Genomic DNA, 19,889 nt, shown 5'->3' with positions numbered 1-19,889 from the left:
AGCTCCATCTTGTTGAGAGTGCTGCTCTAGTCCTTGATATGAGGAAAACACCACGGCTGAAGACCCGCTTCTTGTTGGATCAGAAGTTCAGAACACCCGCGCCGTGCCGTATGGAACGGGGAAGCTGAAAGTTCGTCGCGTTCGCGTATCGTCCGCGGTCCGCGCTACCAAACAAGATTTTCTTTGGAGAAATTATCTATCTATCATAGAAGATTAGAAGGTGATGTGATGACTAGCTATTCAACAAAACGCGTGCAGCATATAAAACTCTGAAGCAGCCGACTTGCTACAGTAACGCCACAACATTGTGTGCGCTTGCCTCACCCAGGCAGCCATATTATATTTGGTGAACTTCGCCGTATATAATACTCCTATACTACTGCTTAAATTCAAAATGGCTTTGGCTTAAATTCTAAAGAAAATCAGAATGGCAGCTGCCGGTTTCGAATAGTTGCCTTTTTTTTATCATTGCAAACGTCCTGCTGAGTCCCTCTGAATCCTGATCAACGATGAGCGCTGCTCTGAAACCCAATATAGCTGGTCAGCCTGGTTGCCTGGAGTCTTTTTTTTTTTTTCTAGATCGGGTGTTCAGCCCGTGCCTGGAGTCTCTTTCATTTCACGGTTTCAGTTGGAGTTTTGAGGCCGCACCATGTACTGAAAACTTTTTTTCTCTGCTTTTTTCTTCTGGGTGAGAAGAACAGGGAGGTCCTTCCCCTGTTTTTTTCTGGTGCATTTCAACACAGTCCTGCCGCTAGTTTTTTTTTTATCATTTTGATTTTGAGTGATGCATTTTTTTTCTTTTTTGCAAAACCGTATAAGATAGGATGCGCTGCTGTGATTTATCTCTGAATGGCCATCTCCTGGGCAAGAGGCCAAGATTTACTTTGACTCTATTATAGCATTAAGCCCTGCATCAATTTACAGGTATCAAGAACTCAACACATTCAAGTAGGATAGCGTAACATAGCAAAGAAAGATGGAAAAATACGACGTCGGTCGTTCTGTCTCTCTTTGCTTGTGCCATTTGCACATCTACAAGACGGGATACTGGATACATAACAAAATGAACAAAGTTCACTTATTTACTGGTAAATAACTTATTAGTTCTACATCAACCATAATATTGTGGAGGCGCACAAGGCTATATCTCTAAGTTTATAATTGACGCCAAGTTTGTAAAATGGTACTCAAAATTACTAAATAAGATATGAACCCTCAAAAGCAAATATCATCTTGGAATTTCAGATGACTGTATGAACTCTTTCTCCAAGCTGTATAGTCTAGTTCCTTCATTGCCTTTGCTTCGGTTGTGTGTCTGATCTTTAAGAACAATTTGAATTGTCCTTGAAACTTGAGAACTGGAGTGGACCTTTGATCCTAGCACATCTTCAAGTGTTGTCTCCACTTGCCTCATTGTAGGCCTTTCTTCACCTTTTAAGCTTAAGCATGCTTCTGCAAGCCTTGCAACAACCTCGGCATCTTTAGCCCCTCCCTCTTCAACAATTTGTGTGTCTAGAATATCTAACAAACGATAGTCTTTTATCACAGACACGAAGTGTGATGCTAGGCTTTTGACTTCTGACGAATGAGTAGAGAATACCGGTTTAACACTTGTTAGTAGCTCTGCTAAGATTACACCAAAGCTGTACACATCACTCTTGTCGGTGAGTTGACTAGTGTAATAATATTCAGGATCAAGGTAACCATGAGTTCCTTGGATGGCCGTATGTATTCCTGTTTCATCTATTGAAATTGACCTTGAAGCTCCAAAGTCTGACACTTTTGCTATTAAAGTATCAGTAAGCAGTATATTTGCAGATTTGATATCTCTATGGAACACCGATATGGAAGCTGCACAATGTAGATATGCGATTGCCCTTGCAATTTCTAGTGCAATCCTCAATCTATCTCTCCATGGCAAAGAGCTTTTGCTTTGTCCATGAAGATGATAGGATAAGGTCCCATTTGATATGAACTCAAAAACTAGTAAGGGAACTTCAGTCTCGAGGCAACAACCAAAGAGCTTCACCACATTTCTGTCGTTAGTTTGTGAAAGTATGACGACCTCATTTATGAATTGATCGATTTCCCTTTGAACCACAATTTTGGACCTTTTTATGGCCACAACACGTTGATCGGTTAAAATGCCTTTATATACTGTGCCATGGCCTCCACCACCAAGGATTCGATTATGATCAAATTTATTGGTTGCTTGCTCTAGCTCTTCTAAGCTGAAAACCTTCGTCCTTTCGGCTATATCTTTGTTTGAAGAGATCAATTGTTCGAGAAGCAATCCATGGTTTCTCTTGAAAAACTTTTGTTTCAGCTTCCTGGCACTTCGTTGCTTAAGTTTTTTGGAGACTTTGGTAACACCAAGAAGTGAAAATAGTAGTCCAAAACCACCACTGATTGCTATTACAGTGATTAAACCTGTAGAAGATAACCCAAAGGTTTACAATACATATATGAGGAACTTTTCAAATTACTAAATTGTACCATATAGAATGTTAATACTCCTTTTGATTTTAGTTGTATGATGTTAGGACAAGGTAATTAGTCTTTGAACAAATTAGCTTGTCCTAGGCGGCTATATTTAAAAGCATAGGGAACATTTGTTTGGGGGGGGGGGGGGGGGGGGGGGATTTAGTTTATTTTTTCCAGCCACATGGTTTACTGCGGAGAAATATTAGAATTTTTTAGCCAAGCCAATCATTTTTATTGTGTGCCCTTCATATACATGGTGGATTATCCTAGGCAGGTGGTTCATCAGTGTCACTGGAGGAACACGAGATACGTCGTACGCGTTGAAGGAAAAAATTATTTCAAGCAAGATGTATTTGGTACCTGGAAGGCTCCTGATGCTTTTCTTTGGTGAGCATGTGTATGTTCCTGGCACATTGACGCAGGTTCCACGGCATGTTACCTTCGGCTGTAAGCACTCATTGATATCTGAAACGGGAAAAGATTATATAGGTGAAAAACCAGTGGTACATTAGAAAGTCATAATATTTTTCTTCTTCTTGAAAATGTGTATAGACAAAAGTGGAGCAATTATTATCTTACTATGACTAATTATAGGCTTTAATGGAGCCTTCACATTAATTCTCATAAGATGTGCTAGAAAAAATGATAAATCCTAGAAATTTTCATAATAATCAGAAGCATCTAACCTTAAATTTGGTAGAGCAATCATCATCGTCAATAATTGCCATCGGGTCTATTTAGATCTTTTTTAAATTACTCACCTCTATTATTATGAAAAATACATAAAGTGACCTCGAATTTTGCATCTAAATTACCCATGTCTGCCATTTTAAAAGATAATTTGGAATAACCCCTGAATTTGTATAGAAATTACCCACCACTGCCATTATCAATGATGATTCAAAATAATCCCTAAATTGCATCTAAATTACCTACCTTTACCATTATAGAAGATAATTCAAAATAACCCCATAACTTGTATCTAATCAACCACCTCTGCCATTATGGAGAAAATGCAAAATAATCACTACATTTGCATTCAAATTACCTATATATGTTGTGGAACAATATAAAGTAGCACATTTTAATTTGTATCTGAATTACCCACCTCGGTCCTCACAAAATAAACAAAAAATAGGTCGCAACAATCTACATATAAATACTAATATAAGCTAGCATGACAAATTAATTCAATATCTACAAAGTATGGTATATAGATTTATCAATTATACACTTCTACAACTGTTAAGTTAAAAAAAGTAAGCATGATGCTATGTCCTACCATCTAGACCAAATAAATATGTATACATTGGTATAAATATTTATTTTAATATCTTATCAAGCGTGAAAAAATGTTCCCTTAACAAAACACATAGCAATGACACTGACGGTTCACTTTAAGTTATATTAATACTCTATGATAATAAATTTCTTAAGTTGTTAATATAAATAAGTTTATACATTTTGACTGAAATATTAATGCCATATCAATACTAGTAATTTAATTTTAAGCACTCTATGTTTTATGAAACAATGATATGACATATTTTAATTCTGTCATATAACAAATTTAAATGTTGAGTGTCATGGTGCAAGCTGAAATGTAAGAATAATAGGGTAATCTAGGACCTAAATAAAAGATACAACAAGCACTAGAGTTTCAACTTAAACATGTGGATAAAAAAATTGCAACAACTAACTCAAAACTTTAAAGCTAAACATAGATTCATGGTGTAACAAAAAGGGTGCACTAAAAGCTTATATACTTAAGCTAGGTTTTTAACTAAATACATACCGCCCTAGGAGAAAAATATAAATCTTAGAAATTCTTTTTTTTTGAAACAATAAAGCTTAGAAATTTTGACTAAATGTTTTTAATATAATGGAGCCTCCATGCTAATCCTCATGAAGCCTGCTAGAAAAAAAATATAAATCCTAGAAATTCTAACAAAAATCAGAAACATCTAGCTAACAATTTTGTAGACTATAATCACCATTGATTACTGTGCATGTTTTAAATAATTGTTTATGCCATCATAGTACTTAAGAGTGCATCCTAAAGTCCTTACTTTTAAAAGCATAAAATGAGTGTTAATAAAAGATACAGTAATCACAAGAGTTTTAACTTAAATTAGAGATAAAAAAATCTATAGAAATCAGTACAATTAATATTAAAAAAACAAATTTTAGATTCATGGCGTCATAAGATATGGCCTACAGCAAGAGGTACCATAGCTTAAGGTAAGATTCTAACTAAATGCATGTCAAGATACTCAGAGGTGCCACGTAAATGGGAAAAAACTATGGATATGGATGAAAAAAAATATAGATTAATAATTTATAAGTTTATCATAACTAGATAGAGACTACCGAGTATCGTTATGCCTATTGTCAAAAATGAACAAATAAAATATACAATTTAATATAATGTTTTTATTAGTCAGAGGTATTAAATAAAAACTAATGCTTATATATTCTAAGATACTAGCATAAAATATACAATTTAATATAATGTTTGTCAGAGGTATTTAATAAAAACTAATGCTTATATATTCTAAGATACTAGCACGTGCGAGCACTGATTGATGGGCTAGTGTTAGCTAAGACAAGTGTCAATGATTCGCTACGTACATGATCGCAAGAATACATGAAAGCAGTACCTTGGCATCCATGTGTGATGTATGGATTCCCTTCATATCCTTGGGAACAGTTGCACCGTATTCGCTTATGTAGTAGGCGAAGCTGTTGCATCTGTGATGTATGGTTTGCGTCGTCTATGTAGTAGGCGAAGCTGTTGCTGCTTATGCATCTGTTGCCACGGGGGTCATCCAATCCCGAGAACAAGTACAGGTCCTGAGCACGGCTCAAATCGAACCACCACTCCAGCACTGCCGGAACGCTCTGCGGCCAATAATCCAAGGAAGTGATATTGCTGGGCATGTCGTATCCGTAAATTCTGTACCATTCCCTGTCAACTATGAACGCAGCTGCATGTGTTGTGTCCAGCAGCCGAGATGTAGGCGTCGATCTTTGCACGGACAGAACTTTTATAGAGTACGAAGGGGACAACCCTTTGATGGGTGTGCGGCAGAGGCCAATACCCGAACAAGCTGACATGGCATCATCCAACATATTGCCGACGCACATGGCGCCGCAGATGCTGGTGTTTTTCTCTGAGCCGACAGGGATGAGCTGCGCGAAGATGTTGCAACCGACGGCCACGAACCAGTTGAATGTGATGGACACCACGAAGGGCCCAGAGGCATGTGGGAGAGACCACGTGCCATTGAACTCTGGAGAATCAGAGTCAGAGGCTGAAAACAAAACGTTGCTGTTGATGCGTACCGTGCTGTCCGGCAAGGAGATGTCGAGCACCTCCACCTCCACACCGTCGCCCAAGAGCAGCAGCTTGGGCGGCTGCTGCGTGTCGTCGCAGGTGAGGCCGAAACCCTCGTGGAAGCAGCCGACGCCGATGCCGAAGGGGTACGGCACGCTTACTTCGCCGCAGCTCTCCCGGCAGCCAGGCAGGGTTACTGGCGGCCCTGCTAGTGCCAGTGCTGCTGCCGCCAGGAGCTGAAGCGACATCCATCCGATCGTCGCTCACCGGAAGATGGGAACCATCGTCGCTCAGCCTCAGCGTCAGCGCGAACGAACCTCTTCTTGTTTCTGCGGGGGAGTGCTTGACGAACGAACCTCTTCTTGTTTCTGTGGGGGAGTGCTTGACGGGCGCGCTGGGAGTACTTGACGAACGAACCTCTTCTTGTTTCTGCGGGGGAGTGCTTGACGGGGGAGTGCTTGACGGGCGCGAACGAACCTCTTCGTTTCGCCGGAAGATGGTGGGCAGAGGAAATCGACGAGCATCATCTTCGCGAAATCAGCCAGGGTCTAGTTTAATTCTCTTCCAAAATGCCAAATTTTTTTAAAATTCACCGTCACATTAAATCTTTGCACACATGAAGCATTAAATATAAATAAAAAATAAAACTAATTATACAGTTTAGACGAAATTTACGAGACGATTTTTTTAAGCCTAATTAAACTATGATTGAATACTAATTATTAAATAACAACAAAAAGCGCTGCAGTATTATTTTGTAAAAAATTTCGCCACGTAAAGAGAAAAAAAAAATGACCGCTCCACTAGGCAAGTGTCGTAGTGAGCAGGGAAATGGCAGTGCTGTCGCACATCATTTGACTTTGACAGATGCCGAAGACTTCCACGGCGCCGCCCACCGCCCACGTGGAGCCTCGGTGGCTACTGGGTACTGGCTGGCCCGGCGTCTCGTCTCTCGTGTGATGTGAGGGATGAAACACGTAAAAGTTCCTAACTTTTTATGTGTTTACAGGCACGATCGTTTGTCTGAATTCTGAACGAATTCGGATGATTTGAAGAAAGGCCGGAAAAATTTGTGAAAAAAAAATATTGTTTTGGATGAAAAAATAAGCGAATTAAGTCGGGTTTAAGGGCACATGAACGAGGCCTTAGATTTGTTAAAATATGTTCATTTTAATTTTATTGGCTCTTCTTACTTGGACATAATATCAATTACCACTCCAGATAGCAACATTGAAGATTTTCAGTAAGAATCAACTACATGGGTATGCCCCCACCCCCTTTCTGTCCACTAGCTTGTGATGTTGAGAACCTTGCTTGCCTGAGATTCTTTCTGCAATTCACAGAACCTTGCTCAATTCATACATGGTCTTTTTTTTTGGCATTCTCAGCTTAGCTGGTTCACGTACAATTTGGCTTCTTTATATGCTCAATTCACAAAACCTTATTAAGTAATATTTTGAGAGTTGTGACAAACTAGCTTCAGTTTCTATTGTAGTATTGTGTAGTAAACTTGTAAACCGGTAATACTACTAACTATGTGATTTCAGTTAAGAAAGCCAAACACTTGGTCTTAACATACCCCTCTTGTCGGCCCTAGTGTATAAGAGGGTGGTAGGTTCTTTAGTCGCTCCTAAAATTCATGTCACATCGAATGTTTAGATACTAATAAAGAGCATTAAATATAGATTAATTACAAAACCAATTACATAGATGGAGGCTAATTTACGAGACGATTTTTTAAGCCTAATTAATCTGTCATTAGCACATGTTTACTGTAGCACCACGTTGTCAAATCATGGACTAATTAGGCTTAAAAGATCCGTCTCGTAAATTAGTCGTAAGTTGTATAATTAGTTTCGTAATTAATCTATATTTAATACTCCATGCATGTATCTAAACATTCGATGTGACATGAATTTTAGGAGTGCACGTAGAAACCAAACAGGGCTAAAAGTATTGCATGTCCTATTTGTTTTATGACAGCAATAAAATGTGCACTGTAACTTTCTTTTCAAGAGGATGATGTCATGATATTTCTCACTGTTTGTGTGCATCTCTTTGAACCCTGCTCATCCCCTTCTCATATAAAGAAGCACTGCACCTGCCCCCGCCCTTTGTTTTCTGAAATATTATTTAGCCCTTGTTTAGTTGGACCCTAAATTTCAAAAAAGTGCTACAGTACCTGTGTTTGCGGCCCGTGCATGGAGCATTAAATGTAGATAAAAAAAAACTAATTGCACAGTTTGATGGGAAATTGCGAGACGAACGTTTTGAGCCTAATTAGTCCATGTTTGAACACTAATTATCAAATAAAAACGAAGGTGCTACAGTAACCCTAAATTCCAACTTCCTGGAACTAAACAAGGGCTTACTAGTACTGAGGTAGTGACGTGATCCTAATACCAAAATTGAAGTGTTTCTCTTCAACTTTGCTAACTGCTTAGATCGTGCAACTGCAGCAAAGTCCACAAAACATACATGTTCACTTTTTTTTGGCAAGATTTCTCTATACTGGTAATTCCTGTGGATGATTTGGCAAGTTGTGTCTTTGTTTCAGGTGAAGCCAGTTGTAGGACCAATTGAATTTCCTATGCCTGGAAACCTATTTCTGGATGAATGTGATTTGCGTGACAACTTCCAAATTGTAATTTATGGATAAATATTGTGATGGATGATGATACTCCTATTTATTCTTTATTTTCTGGATTTTTATGACCTTTAATTTATGCAAGAATTGTTATGACGTAAGCATATGTCCAGGATGTTGGATACATTATAGTTCTGGATTGTTGCATTGTAAGCTTGCTGTATACGTACTAGTAGTTGGCATAGTTCTGGTCTGTTGCATTGTGTGGGGGTATTAACCCCTATACCCTTACGGCTAAGCTTAGGCTGGCCCGGATCGATGGGTTCGGTCCACCCGAAAGACGACGTGCGGCCCAGTTAACCTGATCGGAGTCCCGCACAAGGAATCAAGATGGATTTGGTGACCAAGCAGGATCCTGGTTGGTTAGAATAGGAATCCTTATCCGGCCACATATGGCAATTGTAACTGACTAGGATTAGTTTTCAGATCTGTAACCCTGCCCCCCGGACTATATAAGGCGGGCAGGGGACCCCTCTAAAAAACATCTCTCATTGACATACAACAATACAAATCAGACGTAGGACGTAGGTATTACGCCTTTTCGGCGGCCGAACCTGGATAAAACCTCGTGTCTGTCTTGCGTCACCGTCTTGTTTGGGGCTTGCGCATCTGTCTACCGATAATCTACTACCTTGGGCATACCCCTAGGTAGACTGCCGACCATATTTCGTCGACAGTGGCGCGCCAGGTAGGGGGTGTGCGTACTGCTCTCCAAGCAAACAAGATGGTCATCATCTCCGGCTCCATGGCTACGCCCAACGGCCTCACGTTCACCGTCGGCCAGATCACCTGGACCACCGGCTCCGACGACTCCATCGCCATGACCACGGAGGAGGCGTGGATTCAACCTGCGCCGACGACTACTTCACCTGCATCGGCTACGGCTCCGACCACGGTGAACACGGCTCCGACCATGGTGAACACGGCTCCGACCACGACGAATACGGCTCTGACCACGATGGATCTGGCTCCGACCACGGTACATCTGGCTCCGACCACGCCTACAGCCACGCCGACAACCCGTCATCCGCTTCCCCGCTACAGAGGAAAGCAGATCGACAACACCGACCTGCTCGACTCCATCGATCGGGTCGGCATCAAACTCGCTGAAACCCTAGCTCTGGTAAGTACGATTCAAAGCCAACCTAATGAGCAGGTAACAGCTCCCCACAACAGATCTATCCGACCAGCTCGGACCAGTCGTCCTGCGCGACTTGGAACAGATCTCGTGGTCGTATCTACTCCTGAGGGGCGCTTCGCTCGTCGCTAGCCAGCCTTCGCGACGAGTCTCCGACTCTGCGAGTACGAAGTCCCGACGGAGAACCACCAGGTCCAGCCCTACGGCCTGCAAAACGCTGCCTCCAGCTACGCGTACAATCTACGACGCCGCTCGGATCTGTGTCCTATACACCGATCTCAGCCGAAGCCATGCAACATCGTCAACATGGTCCGGATTGAAGATTATCAAGAAGGATCCGTCCACACGGTCCGAGAGGACGACTCCAGCTCCTCATCCGGCATCGCATCCAACGCATCTGTCCACACCGAGCTTCAGCGTCACGAAGATGAAGGCGTCAAATACGATCTGGATCTACCAGACCACGCCCCGGGTTTCCTCCAATTTCCGTCTTTGCCGCGAAGACGAGGGCGACTCCAGATCCATGTTGTCGTCGACACATTGTAAGCTTGAGTATACGTACTAGTTGGCAGGCTTTGCAGGCGTCCACAAAACCTGCTTGCGCTTTGCTGCGGAACCCAGCAGGAAGTGCAGGCAAATTAACACACGCCTGCAGGTTGCTGCAGGGCAACCTGCAGGGCAATCAAATTTTGCATGCAGATGATGCGGTATCCTGCTGGGTGTCTGCAGACAGGCCCGCTTGCATCCTTATGTGAGGCTGAATCTCTCGCGGAAACAGCCGTGGCGGGTGTCCATGTAGGGGTAGGGGTAGGCGTAGGGGACAGTTATGTTGCCGCACGTCTCCGACCGAGCAGCCGGGCAACGCCACTGGAAGAGGTGCCGCCACTGCTGTTGCCACCATGAATAACAGGTGGAAGCCAAGGTGAGGGCTGAGGGGAGGCAGTTAACACGGACTACGTGAAAGTCGTTGGCTAGATTTGAAATTGCGAATTGCCGGATCACATTTTGGACCAATAAATATCCTACCGCCATCTCAATTTTCAATTAGTCCATTCGACAAACGGAACGGAAGTCGGTAGTAAAGCTGAGAGAGCCGAGAGATGACGGTCGCCGTCCCGTGTCGCCGACCGACGACGACGACGGGCACGATCGGAGCCCTCACGCTTCAGCTCGTGGCGACAGCGGTGGCGGGCCCGATAGCCCTGCCTGGTTGCCCGGAGAGCTGCGGCGGCGTGCAAGTGCCGTACCCGTTCGGGATCGGCCGGGGCTGCTTCCACGAGGGCTTCAACCTCACCTGCGACGAGGCGCAGCGCCCGGCGAAGCTGCTGCTAGGGGAAGGGGACGGCGCGGATCAGGTGCTCGGCATCTCCTTGCCGGACTGCACGGTGCGCATCCAGAGGAAAATCTCGTGGGTACAGTACGCCGCCGAGTTCAACGGGTCATGGTCCGTTCCGACGCCCGACGTCGGGCCCCTGACGGTGTCGAGCGCGCGCAACTCCTTCGTGGCCTTCGGGTGCAACGTGCTGGCGAAGCTCATCCCCTACAACCAACGCCATGGTCACCTACACCAGCGTCTGCGCCGCCGTCTGCGTCAACACACCCGATGCCTCCTCGTGCTCCGGCATTGGCTGCTGCCGCACGTCCATCGCGTCGCTCGGCGAGGACCTCCCGTCGTACGGCATCCAGGCTAAGCATCTGGAAGGGGAAACCGGCGACTACCACAGAGCAGCTTTCATAGTTGATCAGGACTGGTTCGGCAGAGTCGAGGCCGAGATGGCGAGGAACTTCAGCAACCTGTTTTTTCCAATCGGTGCTGTTCCGGTGATGGTGGATAGTGTTCCGGTGGTGCTGGAGTGGTCGTTGGATCTGATACGCGACGCAGCCTCTTTTGTGTTGTCGCCTATAGGACCCCAATCTTCTGACTTCAGATGCATAAGCTCAAACAGTTTCTCCTATACTATCGATGGAAATTACGACCGAAGACGGTGCAACTGTTCTCACGGATACGACGACAATCCCTATATTGCTGATGGATGTCAAGGTAGGTACCACTTGTATGTTTTCAGGCTGCAGAAGCAAAATTATGTGAAATGCTTCATCTTTATGGTTCTGTTCCTTTCTCCCTTCTCCAGATATTGACGAGTGCCAGCTGCCAGATATTTACCCATGTCATGGAACCTGCATCAATATGCCTGGGACATACCGATGCTCATCAAAGAAAGGCATCAGGAGCCATCCTGGTACATAATACTACTCGCTTTGAATAAAGGTTCTCCTTCGGTGTTTTGAGAACAACCTATCATGTACATCAATACATGAGTAGTTCATCTCTAAGTACCACTACTAATATATTTTCACTTTCCAAATTAGTTTTCTCTGATGTTATTGTGAAGTTTAAACATGTGATACAACTCAATTTAAGTACAAAAAGAAGAGTCTGTTTTTTACAAGAATGTAATATGCTTTAGAAGTAAACCAAGTGATTAGTAATACGGCTCTAAGAAACATTCCAGGAAACATTTTTTTTCTACACATTTAAGTGACTAGAAATTTTTGAAATGGATGTCACAACCTGCATCTAGCTTACTGTAATTAATTTGACTCCTTGAATTTATTTTCTGCAGGCTTAATTGCTATAATAACAATAAGTGCTGGTTTTGGCCTACTATTTTTTAATTCTGGGTGTTGCCAACATCATCAATAAACTCAAGCAAAGAAGGGCAAAACTTCGAAGACAAAAGTTCTTCAAGAGAAACCATGGATTGCTTCTACAACAGTTGATATCTTCAAATAAAGATATAGCTGAAAGGATGAACATTTTTAGCTCTGGAGAACTAGAACAAGCAACCAACAAGTTCGACCAGAATCCCATCATTGGTGGTGGAGGTCATGGCACAGTCTACAAAGGTATCTTATCTGACCAGCGTGTAGTTGCCATCAAGAAGTCTAAAATTGTGGTCCAAAGGGAAATGGATCGGTTCATAAATGAGGTTGTTATACTTTCGCAAACTAACCATAGAAATGTGGTAAAGCTCTTTGGTTGCTGTCGTAAGACTGAAGTTCCTTTACTAGTTTATGAGTTCATATCAAATAGAACCCTATCCTACCATCTTCATGGACAATATGAAAACCCTTTGTCATGGAATGACAGACTAACGATTGCACTAGAACCTGCAAGGGCCATTGCATATCTACATGGTGCTGCTTCAATATATGTGTTCCATAGAGATATCAAATGTGCAAATATATTGCTTACTGATACTTTAACAGCAAAAGTATCTGATTTTGGAGCTTCAAGGTCAATTTCAACGGATGAGACAGGAATACTTACAGCCATCCAAGGAACTCACGGTTACCTTGATCCTGAATACTACTACACTAGCCGACTCATGGAAAAGAGTGATGTTTACAGCTTTGGTGTCATCTTGGCAGAACTATTAACAAGGGTTAAACATGTTTTCTCTTCTCATTCCTCAGAAGGAAAAAGCCTGGCATCACACTTTGTGACAATGATAAAAGACTGTCGCTTGTCAGATATTCTAGATCCACAAATTGTTGAAGATGGAGGGTCTAAAGATGCCGAAGTTATTGCAAGGCTTGCCGAAGCATGTTTAAACTTTAAAGGTGAAGAAAGGCCTACAATGAGGCAAGTTGAGACAGCACTTGAAGATGTGCTAGGTTCAAATGTCCACTCCAGTTGTCGAGTTTCGAGGACAAGTCAAAGTGCTCTTAAAGACCAGTCACAGAACCAAAGCAAAGGCAATGAAGGAACTAGACTATATAGCTTGGAGAAAGAGTTCATACAGTCATCTGAAATTCCAAGATGATTTTCGCTTTTGTGGGTTCACATCTTATTTAGTAATTTTGAGTGTCATTTTGCAAATGGGCTAAATTAGAAACTTAGAGATTAGAGATATAGTCTTGCACACCTCCACATTATTATGGTTGATGTAGAATTAATATGCTCTACCAGTAAATAAGTGGATTTGGTTATAGCCTACTGTCTACCTGGTCGGTGTATGGTATTCATTTTGTTATGTAAATCCAGTATCCTGTTTGAAGATGTTCATATGGCACAAGCAAAGCAAAACAGAACCACCCAGTCGCATTTTTTCATCTTTCCTTGCACTGTTATGATATCCTACTTGAATGTGTTGAGTTCTTGAAACCTATAAATTGATGTAGGGCTTAATGGTAATGCTTATAGAATTTTATAAGCCGCACTATTTTAATTTGTTAGATAGCTACAGGGTTTTCAATTTCGGTATTGCAAAAATTTCGGCCACCACCGAAACTACCGAATTTCGCGAAATTCGGCCGAAATTTCGGCGAAATTTTTTTTAGAGACTAGCACATGAAGTATGCTTTTTCTAAAAAAAACATTTAAATCTAAACAAATATTAGTATGGTTTATGACTACGCATCTATTGAATAAAAAATATGCAATATAAACAATAAAAAATTGAGTCTAAAGTTATATAACATATGTATTAGTGTATTACAAAATTTCGGATTTTTCTTTCGGCCACCACCGAAATTACCGAAATTTCGCAAAATTTTGCCAAAATTTCGCCGAAATTTCACCGAAATTTTGAACCCTGGATAGCTATAGGCATCACATCGCCTTCTAATCTTCTCCGATAATTTCTCCAAAGAAAATATTCTTTTTTATGCGCTGAACTGTTGTTTTAAAGGCCTAACGTGATTTCACTCTCGTTTTTTTCAACTTTGCAATTTTATCCTTGATTTTTTCAATCCAGTATAGAGGGAGTGCTGGAGCTGTCGTTGGCTGACTGGCGGGGTTGGTTGGTCCATTAATCGCAGTACTATATGTCGTGGAAAATCCCTGGACACCATCCAACGATCAGCGCATGTTTAGTTCGTGAATTTTGGGAATTTAGCTACGGTAGCATTTTCGTTTTTATTTGGCAATTAGTGTTCAATTATGGATTAATTAGACTCAAAACGTTCATCTCGTAATTTCCAACCAAACTGTGCAATTATTATTTTTCGTCTACATTTAATGCTCCATGCACGTATCACAAGATTCGATATAATAACTACTATAACACTTTTTAAAAAACTTTTTAGGAACTAAACACGCTCTCAGCCCCGTAGCAAAGCAAAGTCCTGGTCACCCCTCCTATCGAGCCACCGTCCAACACCGTGACCTTCCTTCCACCACCGTGACATTTGCCTAGTTAGAATCACAAAAAAGTGCTGGAGCGCCGTCCAGGGGTTAGATTGGAATTCTAACCATACAGGTGTTACATACTTACGTGTTTGGTTTCTTCCAATCTCTAATACACTTACACCTGTTCAAGCGTGAGATTGCATTGGTGCTTGCAGCTCTGGTTTGGCAAGTTTCTGGTTGGGCCAACTCTGTTGGCCCGAGCAACGCATGTAGAACTTGGTGTGCCGCACTGACGAGTGACGACCACGATGGGTCGATGGCACGATGCATTCGGCTGTTTCAGATGTGAGATGGTTTCTTATTCGCTCGAATGCTTTGATCTGTCAATGGCGATAAGATGTGCAAATAGTTGTAGCTGCTGATTCTTTTCGATTTGGTTCAGACCGACTGACTACACTAACAGATATAACCAAATCTGAGTCTACACTCACAGGGGCAGATATGGACTCCGGATTGAAGGCTGCAGCCGGGGCACGGCCCAAATATTTTAGAAACAGCTCTTCGTAAGAGTAGCCCAAAACAGCCCGTTAGCGTCCGTTGCCTCTCCTGTATTGAGGGCCGAAAAGCCCAAAACCTGCCTCCCGTCGCGCCCGCCCCCAAATCGCCGACCCGCTCCGTCGCAACCGCGCCCATCGGCCGGCGCCCCTCCTCTCCTTCCCCGGGAGACGACGACCGCGCCCACCTCCGCCGCAACCGCGCCCATCCATCCGCTGGCGCCCCCTCCTTTCCGTCTCCGCGAGACCACGACCGAGCCCAGCCGGGAGCCGCCCTTCATCTCCGTGCCTCCGCCCTCCTGCGCTCCAGCCCTTCTTCTCATCCGTGGTGGGCTGGCGGCCGGCGGGCTCCTCTCGACTCCCGTCCTCCGCGACTGCCTGACTGGGAACCAGGAAGCGACGCGCGCGGCGCCCTGGCAGATCTGCCCGCCGCCGTCCGCTCCTCCTGCTCTGCCTTGACTGCCGGCTGGGCACTGCCTACTCCCCACTGCCAGGTCGACCCCAAGCACCAGCGGCACCACGTCACCGCTCCCTGCTTACCACAGCACAGCTCACGCATCACCGTGAGAGCTGGCCTAGTTTCATCATATTTTGTTCGATTTTGACTTTTCTATGAATGAATGCCAATGTCTGGTTCCTAGTAATCGCATTGTAGTTTGCAATATTTCATTCATATCGATGGACACATGAGGCTATGATGGAAAGACATTTTAGTAAGATTTTATAATATTTTTATGTATTGTTCGAACACTTTGAATTTATATCGTCATTTGTATTTTTTGTTATATCTGTTAGTGTAAGCCTAATATGATTTCTAGCCTTCTATTATTTAGTCACCCTCTTGCCTCGTTTCTAGATCTGCCATTGCAGTCTAGTTTGGATCAGCAATCAATCCCCATAGGAATTGGTGGGGATTGAACGGGAAACCTAATCCCCATGAGGAAATTAGTTAGTTAAAAAAAAAAGAGGATCGATCGTCCTGCTTATGTTGTCAAAAGTTTCAGAATCCATTGTATGAATTAGCTTCCTTTTGTCGTAGTAGTATCCTGTCTTTTATTTTGCATGCATGGTTTATTTTCTCACCCTCCATACCCATGTGCTTTTGGCAGATAAGCGGGACAATGCAGCTCAGGTCCGGACGCTGCTTAGTGTACCTACCACTGGCACAGCAAGGAGATTGCCATCTCTGCCAGCCCCACCACAGCTCAGAGGACAGGATCAACAGCCTCCCCGAGGATCTGCTCCTCGAGATTCTCACCTGTCTCAGGTCTCCTGCTGAAGTTGCGCGCGCTGGAGCAGTATCCCGTGGCTGGCGTGGCCTTTGGACCAAGCTTCCCGAGCTCACATTCAGCTACGTCCACCCCCTCTCTGTCGAGTCGGCGCTCGCTGTGATCACCCGCCCCTCGCTGGACCTCCTCGACATCACTTTGTACGCAGACTGGACTGATGAAGAAGACTGGCCTAGGCAGGTATCCTTGCTTCTCCATGGCGCCACACGGGTGTTGCTGAAGAAACTCATCATCTCCGTGTTGACGAGCCCCCTAGAAGAGTACGCGTCAAGCTTCCCTGCTTTGAACACACCTCCTACCTTAGTCTTGACTTGATGGGCAGTCTCCCAATTGCGTTGCCACAGTCCGGCGAGTTCACTGCGCTCAAGAACCTTTACCTCGAATCCTGCTGCATCAACATTGGCGCTCTGCTCCCTCTCTGCCCGTGCCTGCGCATCCTGAACATTAGGGATCTCAGGCGTGCTGACATGGTGATTGTTCACTCGCTGTTGCTTGAGGAGTTTGGTTTGGAGGTAAAAGATCATGACATCCGCCGCATTGACATCGTGGCCCTGGTGCTTAAGGAGGTGACATTGGAGGTCGATATTGCCAAATCTTTCGGTTTGTCCTTCTTGGCACCAATGGTGAAGAAACTCAGATGGGGTTACTTTTATCCGTGTGTTGATGTTGTGTTCGGCCAGATATGGCACCTCTTGGGCATAAAGGAGCGCGAGCTAGATGAATTTTATGTTGTCTCGCTGTTCACAAGAAGTTATGTTAATGTGCATATGCTACTTTGCTATGCTTCTTTTTGAAACTTTTATAACGAAATTATTTATGTTATATGTTGATAACATTGGGACACTCACTTTGTTGATATGCAGTATGATCCTCTGGATGCAGAATGGAGCATTGCACAAGTACTAGCTTATCTTCCAGTAACTGATTTTTCGGTATTAGAGCTGGATCTTGGAACGAAGGAGCATACTTTTGGACCAATGATGTTGCATCTGCTTCAGATTCAACCAACTATACAAAGGCTCGATGTGGTGTTAGCACGGAACAAGGTAACCATTCGGTTGTTTATCCTGTAGTTATGTATTCTGCTCAGGTACAAAATTTTAGATAGCAGTGCTAATCTTACTTTATTTTTCTTTCAGGTAGTGCCGTGCCTAATAAATTGTCCTTGTGAACAGCCCAGCAACCGGAGAAGTGAAAATGTCTCTTTGGCTAATCTTGAAGTTGTTGAAATTCATGGCCTGCAAGGAGAAGATGATGAAGTTGATTTCCTAAAACTCATACTCCGATGTGCAACAGTGCTTTGAAGATTGACAATGAGTATTTCTGATGACGTCTCACCAAGTAACAATGGTTACGAGAAGATTTGCAGCACTATGGAGTATCCTGGTGTCGAATGGAATATTAATGGCATCCGGTTCTGAGGGGGTTGTTTATCCATGAATAATTGAATAGAATAATGTTGTAAATGGCAACTGTTGACATCCTTATGCTTTGTCGTTTTTTATCTTGCTCATATATTTTGATGGAGATTTCTGTATGTGGGTTTCATGGCTTAATAAATTTGGTGGTGGCCACTGCCCACTGATCAGAAGGTGTCATTGCCTATTATTAGTAGATCAAGTGTGTACCAAGGTTATCAATGATTTATATCCAGATCAAGTTCTCACAGTAACACAGTAAGGTTCAACTCCTTTGTATTGCCTTGTCTGTACTCATGTCATGCAACCAAACAGGCCTGGCCTTGTCTGTACTCATGTCAAGCAGGACTGCACTGTCCACAATGTAATCTGCAAAGAGCACTTCAAAATTTCCAATGGCAAATGTTTAGCCCCATCTTTTCAATATGCCTATGATGTAATGAAATCCAGTTTTTTTTTCTTTTTTCTTTTTTAAAAAAGAGCTCTGTAATTCATGAACTAAATTTCTGGTTTCTTTAGCACGTCGATGCCGTTTTGTTAGTTTTTTCTATGTATAAGTAAAAGACATTCCCGAGAACTTTCATGGAAAAGCATCATCTGGAGAAACAATTCTGACGATTTTTTCTGAACAGGCCAAGGCAAGTTGCTTCAGATTACCTTCATCTTATAGATTGTAGTGTTGTCCTCTCATGATGTTCAGAACATCGAACATTCATGTTTTAGTATTTTTAATGCATTGTCGACAGACGTTTCGGCGCTTGAAACTCTGGCATGGCAAGTTTCGGGTTGGGCCAACCGGCCAACTCTGTTCCCCGAGCAACGCAAGTAGCTAGCGTGGCAATCGCTGACGCGGTGGGCGCGAGTGAGTGATGCGTGCGGTGAAAGGTCTTTTCTTCAACTTGCACTGGTGTGCCGCACTGACGACCACTCCATTTACGTCCACGATGGCACGACCGCACGATGCACTCGGCCGGCTGCCGGCCTTCGCCTTGCTCCGTTGGAGAGTGGAGACTTGGAGTGGAGGTGGAGTGGCCTCTCGCCTCTTGTCGAGTGTCGACAGACGTCAAAAAAGATGCGTGGAAATTGGCGCCGTTGTCCACTGTAGAGCAGAGCAGAGCACACCAACCCAATTACTGAAAGCTCAGTGCTCTGACTGCTCTCTGTCCAGGCGAGAGGCGACCGGTGTAACGGTATCTGTCTTGCTCTTGCTAAGCTTTTTTTTCCTGCACCATAGCGTTGGCGTTTGCTTCCGGCTAATGTCGTGGTCTGTGTTATCCAGATAACTAGCGCACAAATGCAGTGTTCTCTGCCGCTTAGGTATACCTGATGAGGTTCAGCCTGATTAGAATTACTAGTTTTTACCGTCTTTGTGTAGCCCAGAGGACATGTGGTGGGATGGCGATCATTTTCTAGAACGTGCATAGCAAAGCCTGCCCTATTGCTGCCGCTCAATCACTCACACGCACGAACGCGCGCGGCTAGCGCAGGGTTTCACGGCAGCTTAGCTTAGTTAACCTTTGGTGCCCTGATCCCATTCTTATCTTATCCGGCGGAGTTTTACTTGCTATGGCCAGCTGAACAGAGTCTTCGTTCCAAAAGACAGCTCGCGGCATGCAAGAATTATCAGAGGGCTAATTGCAGGCAAAAATAGTCAGGGGCTGTTCGGTTGCCAGGGAATGCATCCTGGAACCATTCCAACCAGGAATATTGTGTTAATTTAAACTATCTTTGATCACCTGGAATGATTTCCGGTGGAATCAAGGCCAAACGAATAAGCCTTATAGCATGTTCGCTGGTTGGTTTCTGGGCTGATAAGCCCGGCTGATGCTGGTTTGTTGTGAGAGAAAAATATTGTACCATAACTGATAAACCATGGTTAAAACCAACA

The 19,889-nt window shown here is 43.6% G+C and overlaps 2 protein-coding genes and 1 pseudogene across 2 annotated transcripts; 2 read left to right on the top strand and 1 right to left on the bottom strand.

The window, feature by feature from the left end:
• Positions 1 to 1,048: 1,048 nt before the first annotated feature.
• LOC136498215 (wall-associated receptor kinase-like 6) lies at positions 1,049 to 6,249 on the bottom strand. The gene is made up of 3 exons (XM_066494164.1): positions 5,145 to 6,249; positions 2,845 to 2,949; positions 1,049 to 2,430 (listed from the first exon to the last, which is right to left on the bottom strand). The coding sequence occupies exons 1-3, from the start codon at positions 6,067 to 6,069 to the stop codon at positions 1,229 to 1,231; spliced, it is 2,232 nt and encodes a 743-aa protein (XP_066350261.1). The 5' UTR covers positions 6,070 to 6,249; the 3' UTR covers positions 1,049 to 1,228.
• A 4,457-nt stretch (positions 6,250 to 10,706) lies between these two features.
• On the top strand, positions 10,707 to 13,433 carry LOC136498587 (wall-associated receptor kinase-like 8; annotated as a pseudogene).
• A 1,918-nt stretch (positions 13,434 to 15,351) lies between these two features.
• On the top strand, positions 15,352 to 18,465 carry LOC136497067 (uncharacterized). The gene is made up of 4 exons (XM_066492849.1): positions 15,352 to 15,788; positions 16,404 to 16,763; positions 17,447 to 17,629; positions 17,723 to 18,465. The coding sequence occupies exons 2-4, from the start codon at positions 16,416 to 16,418 to the stop codon at positions 17,885 to 17,887; spliced, it is 696 nt and encodes a 231-aa protein (XP_066348946.1). The 5' UTR covers positions 15,352 to 15,788; positions 16,404 to 16,415; the 3' UTR covers positions 17,888 to 18,465.
• Positions 18,466 to 19,889: the final 1,424 nt, after the last annotated feature.

The sequence above is a fragment of the Miscanthus floridulus genome, chromosome 12 (genome assembly GCF_019320115.1).
Source record: "Miscanthus floridulus cultivar M001 chromosome 12, ASM1932011v1, whole genome shotgun sequence".
In the NCBI taxonomy this organism is placed as follows: domain Eukaryota; kingdom Viridiplantae; phylum Streptophyta; class Magnoliopsida; order Poales; family Poaceae; genus Miscanthus; species Miscanthus floridulus.
The sequence above is the reverse complement of the archived record's forward strand: the minus strand, read 5'-3'. Positions and strand labels throughout refer to the sequence as shown.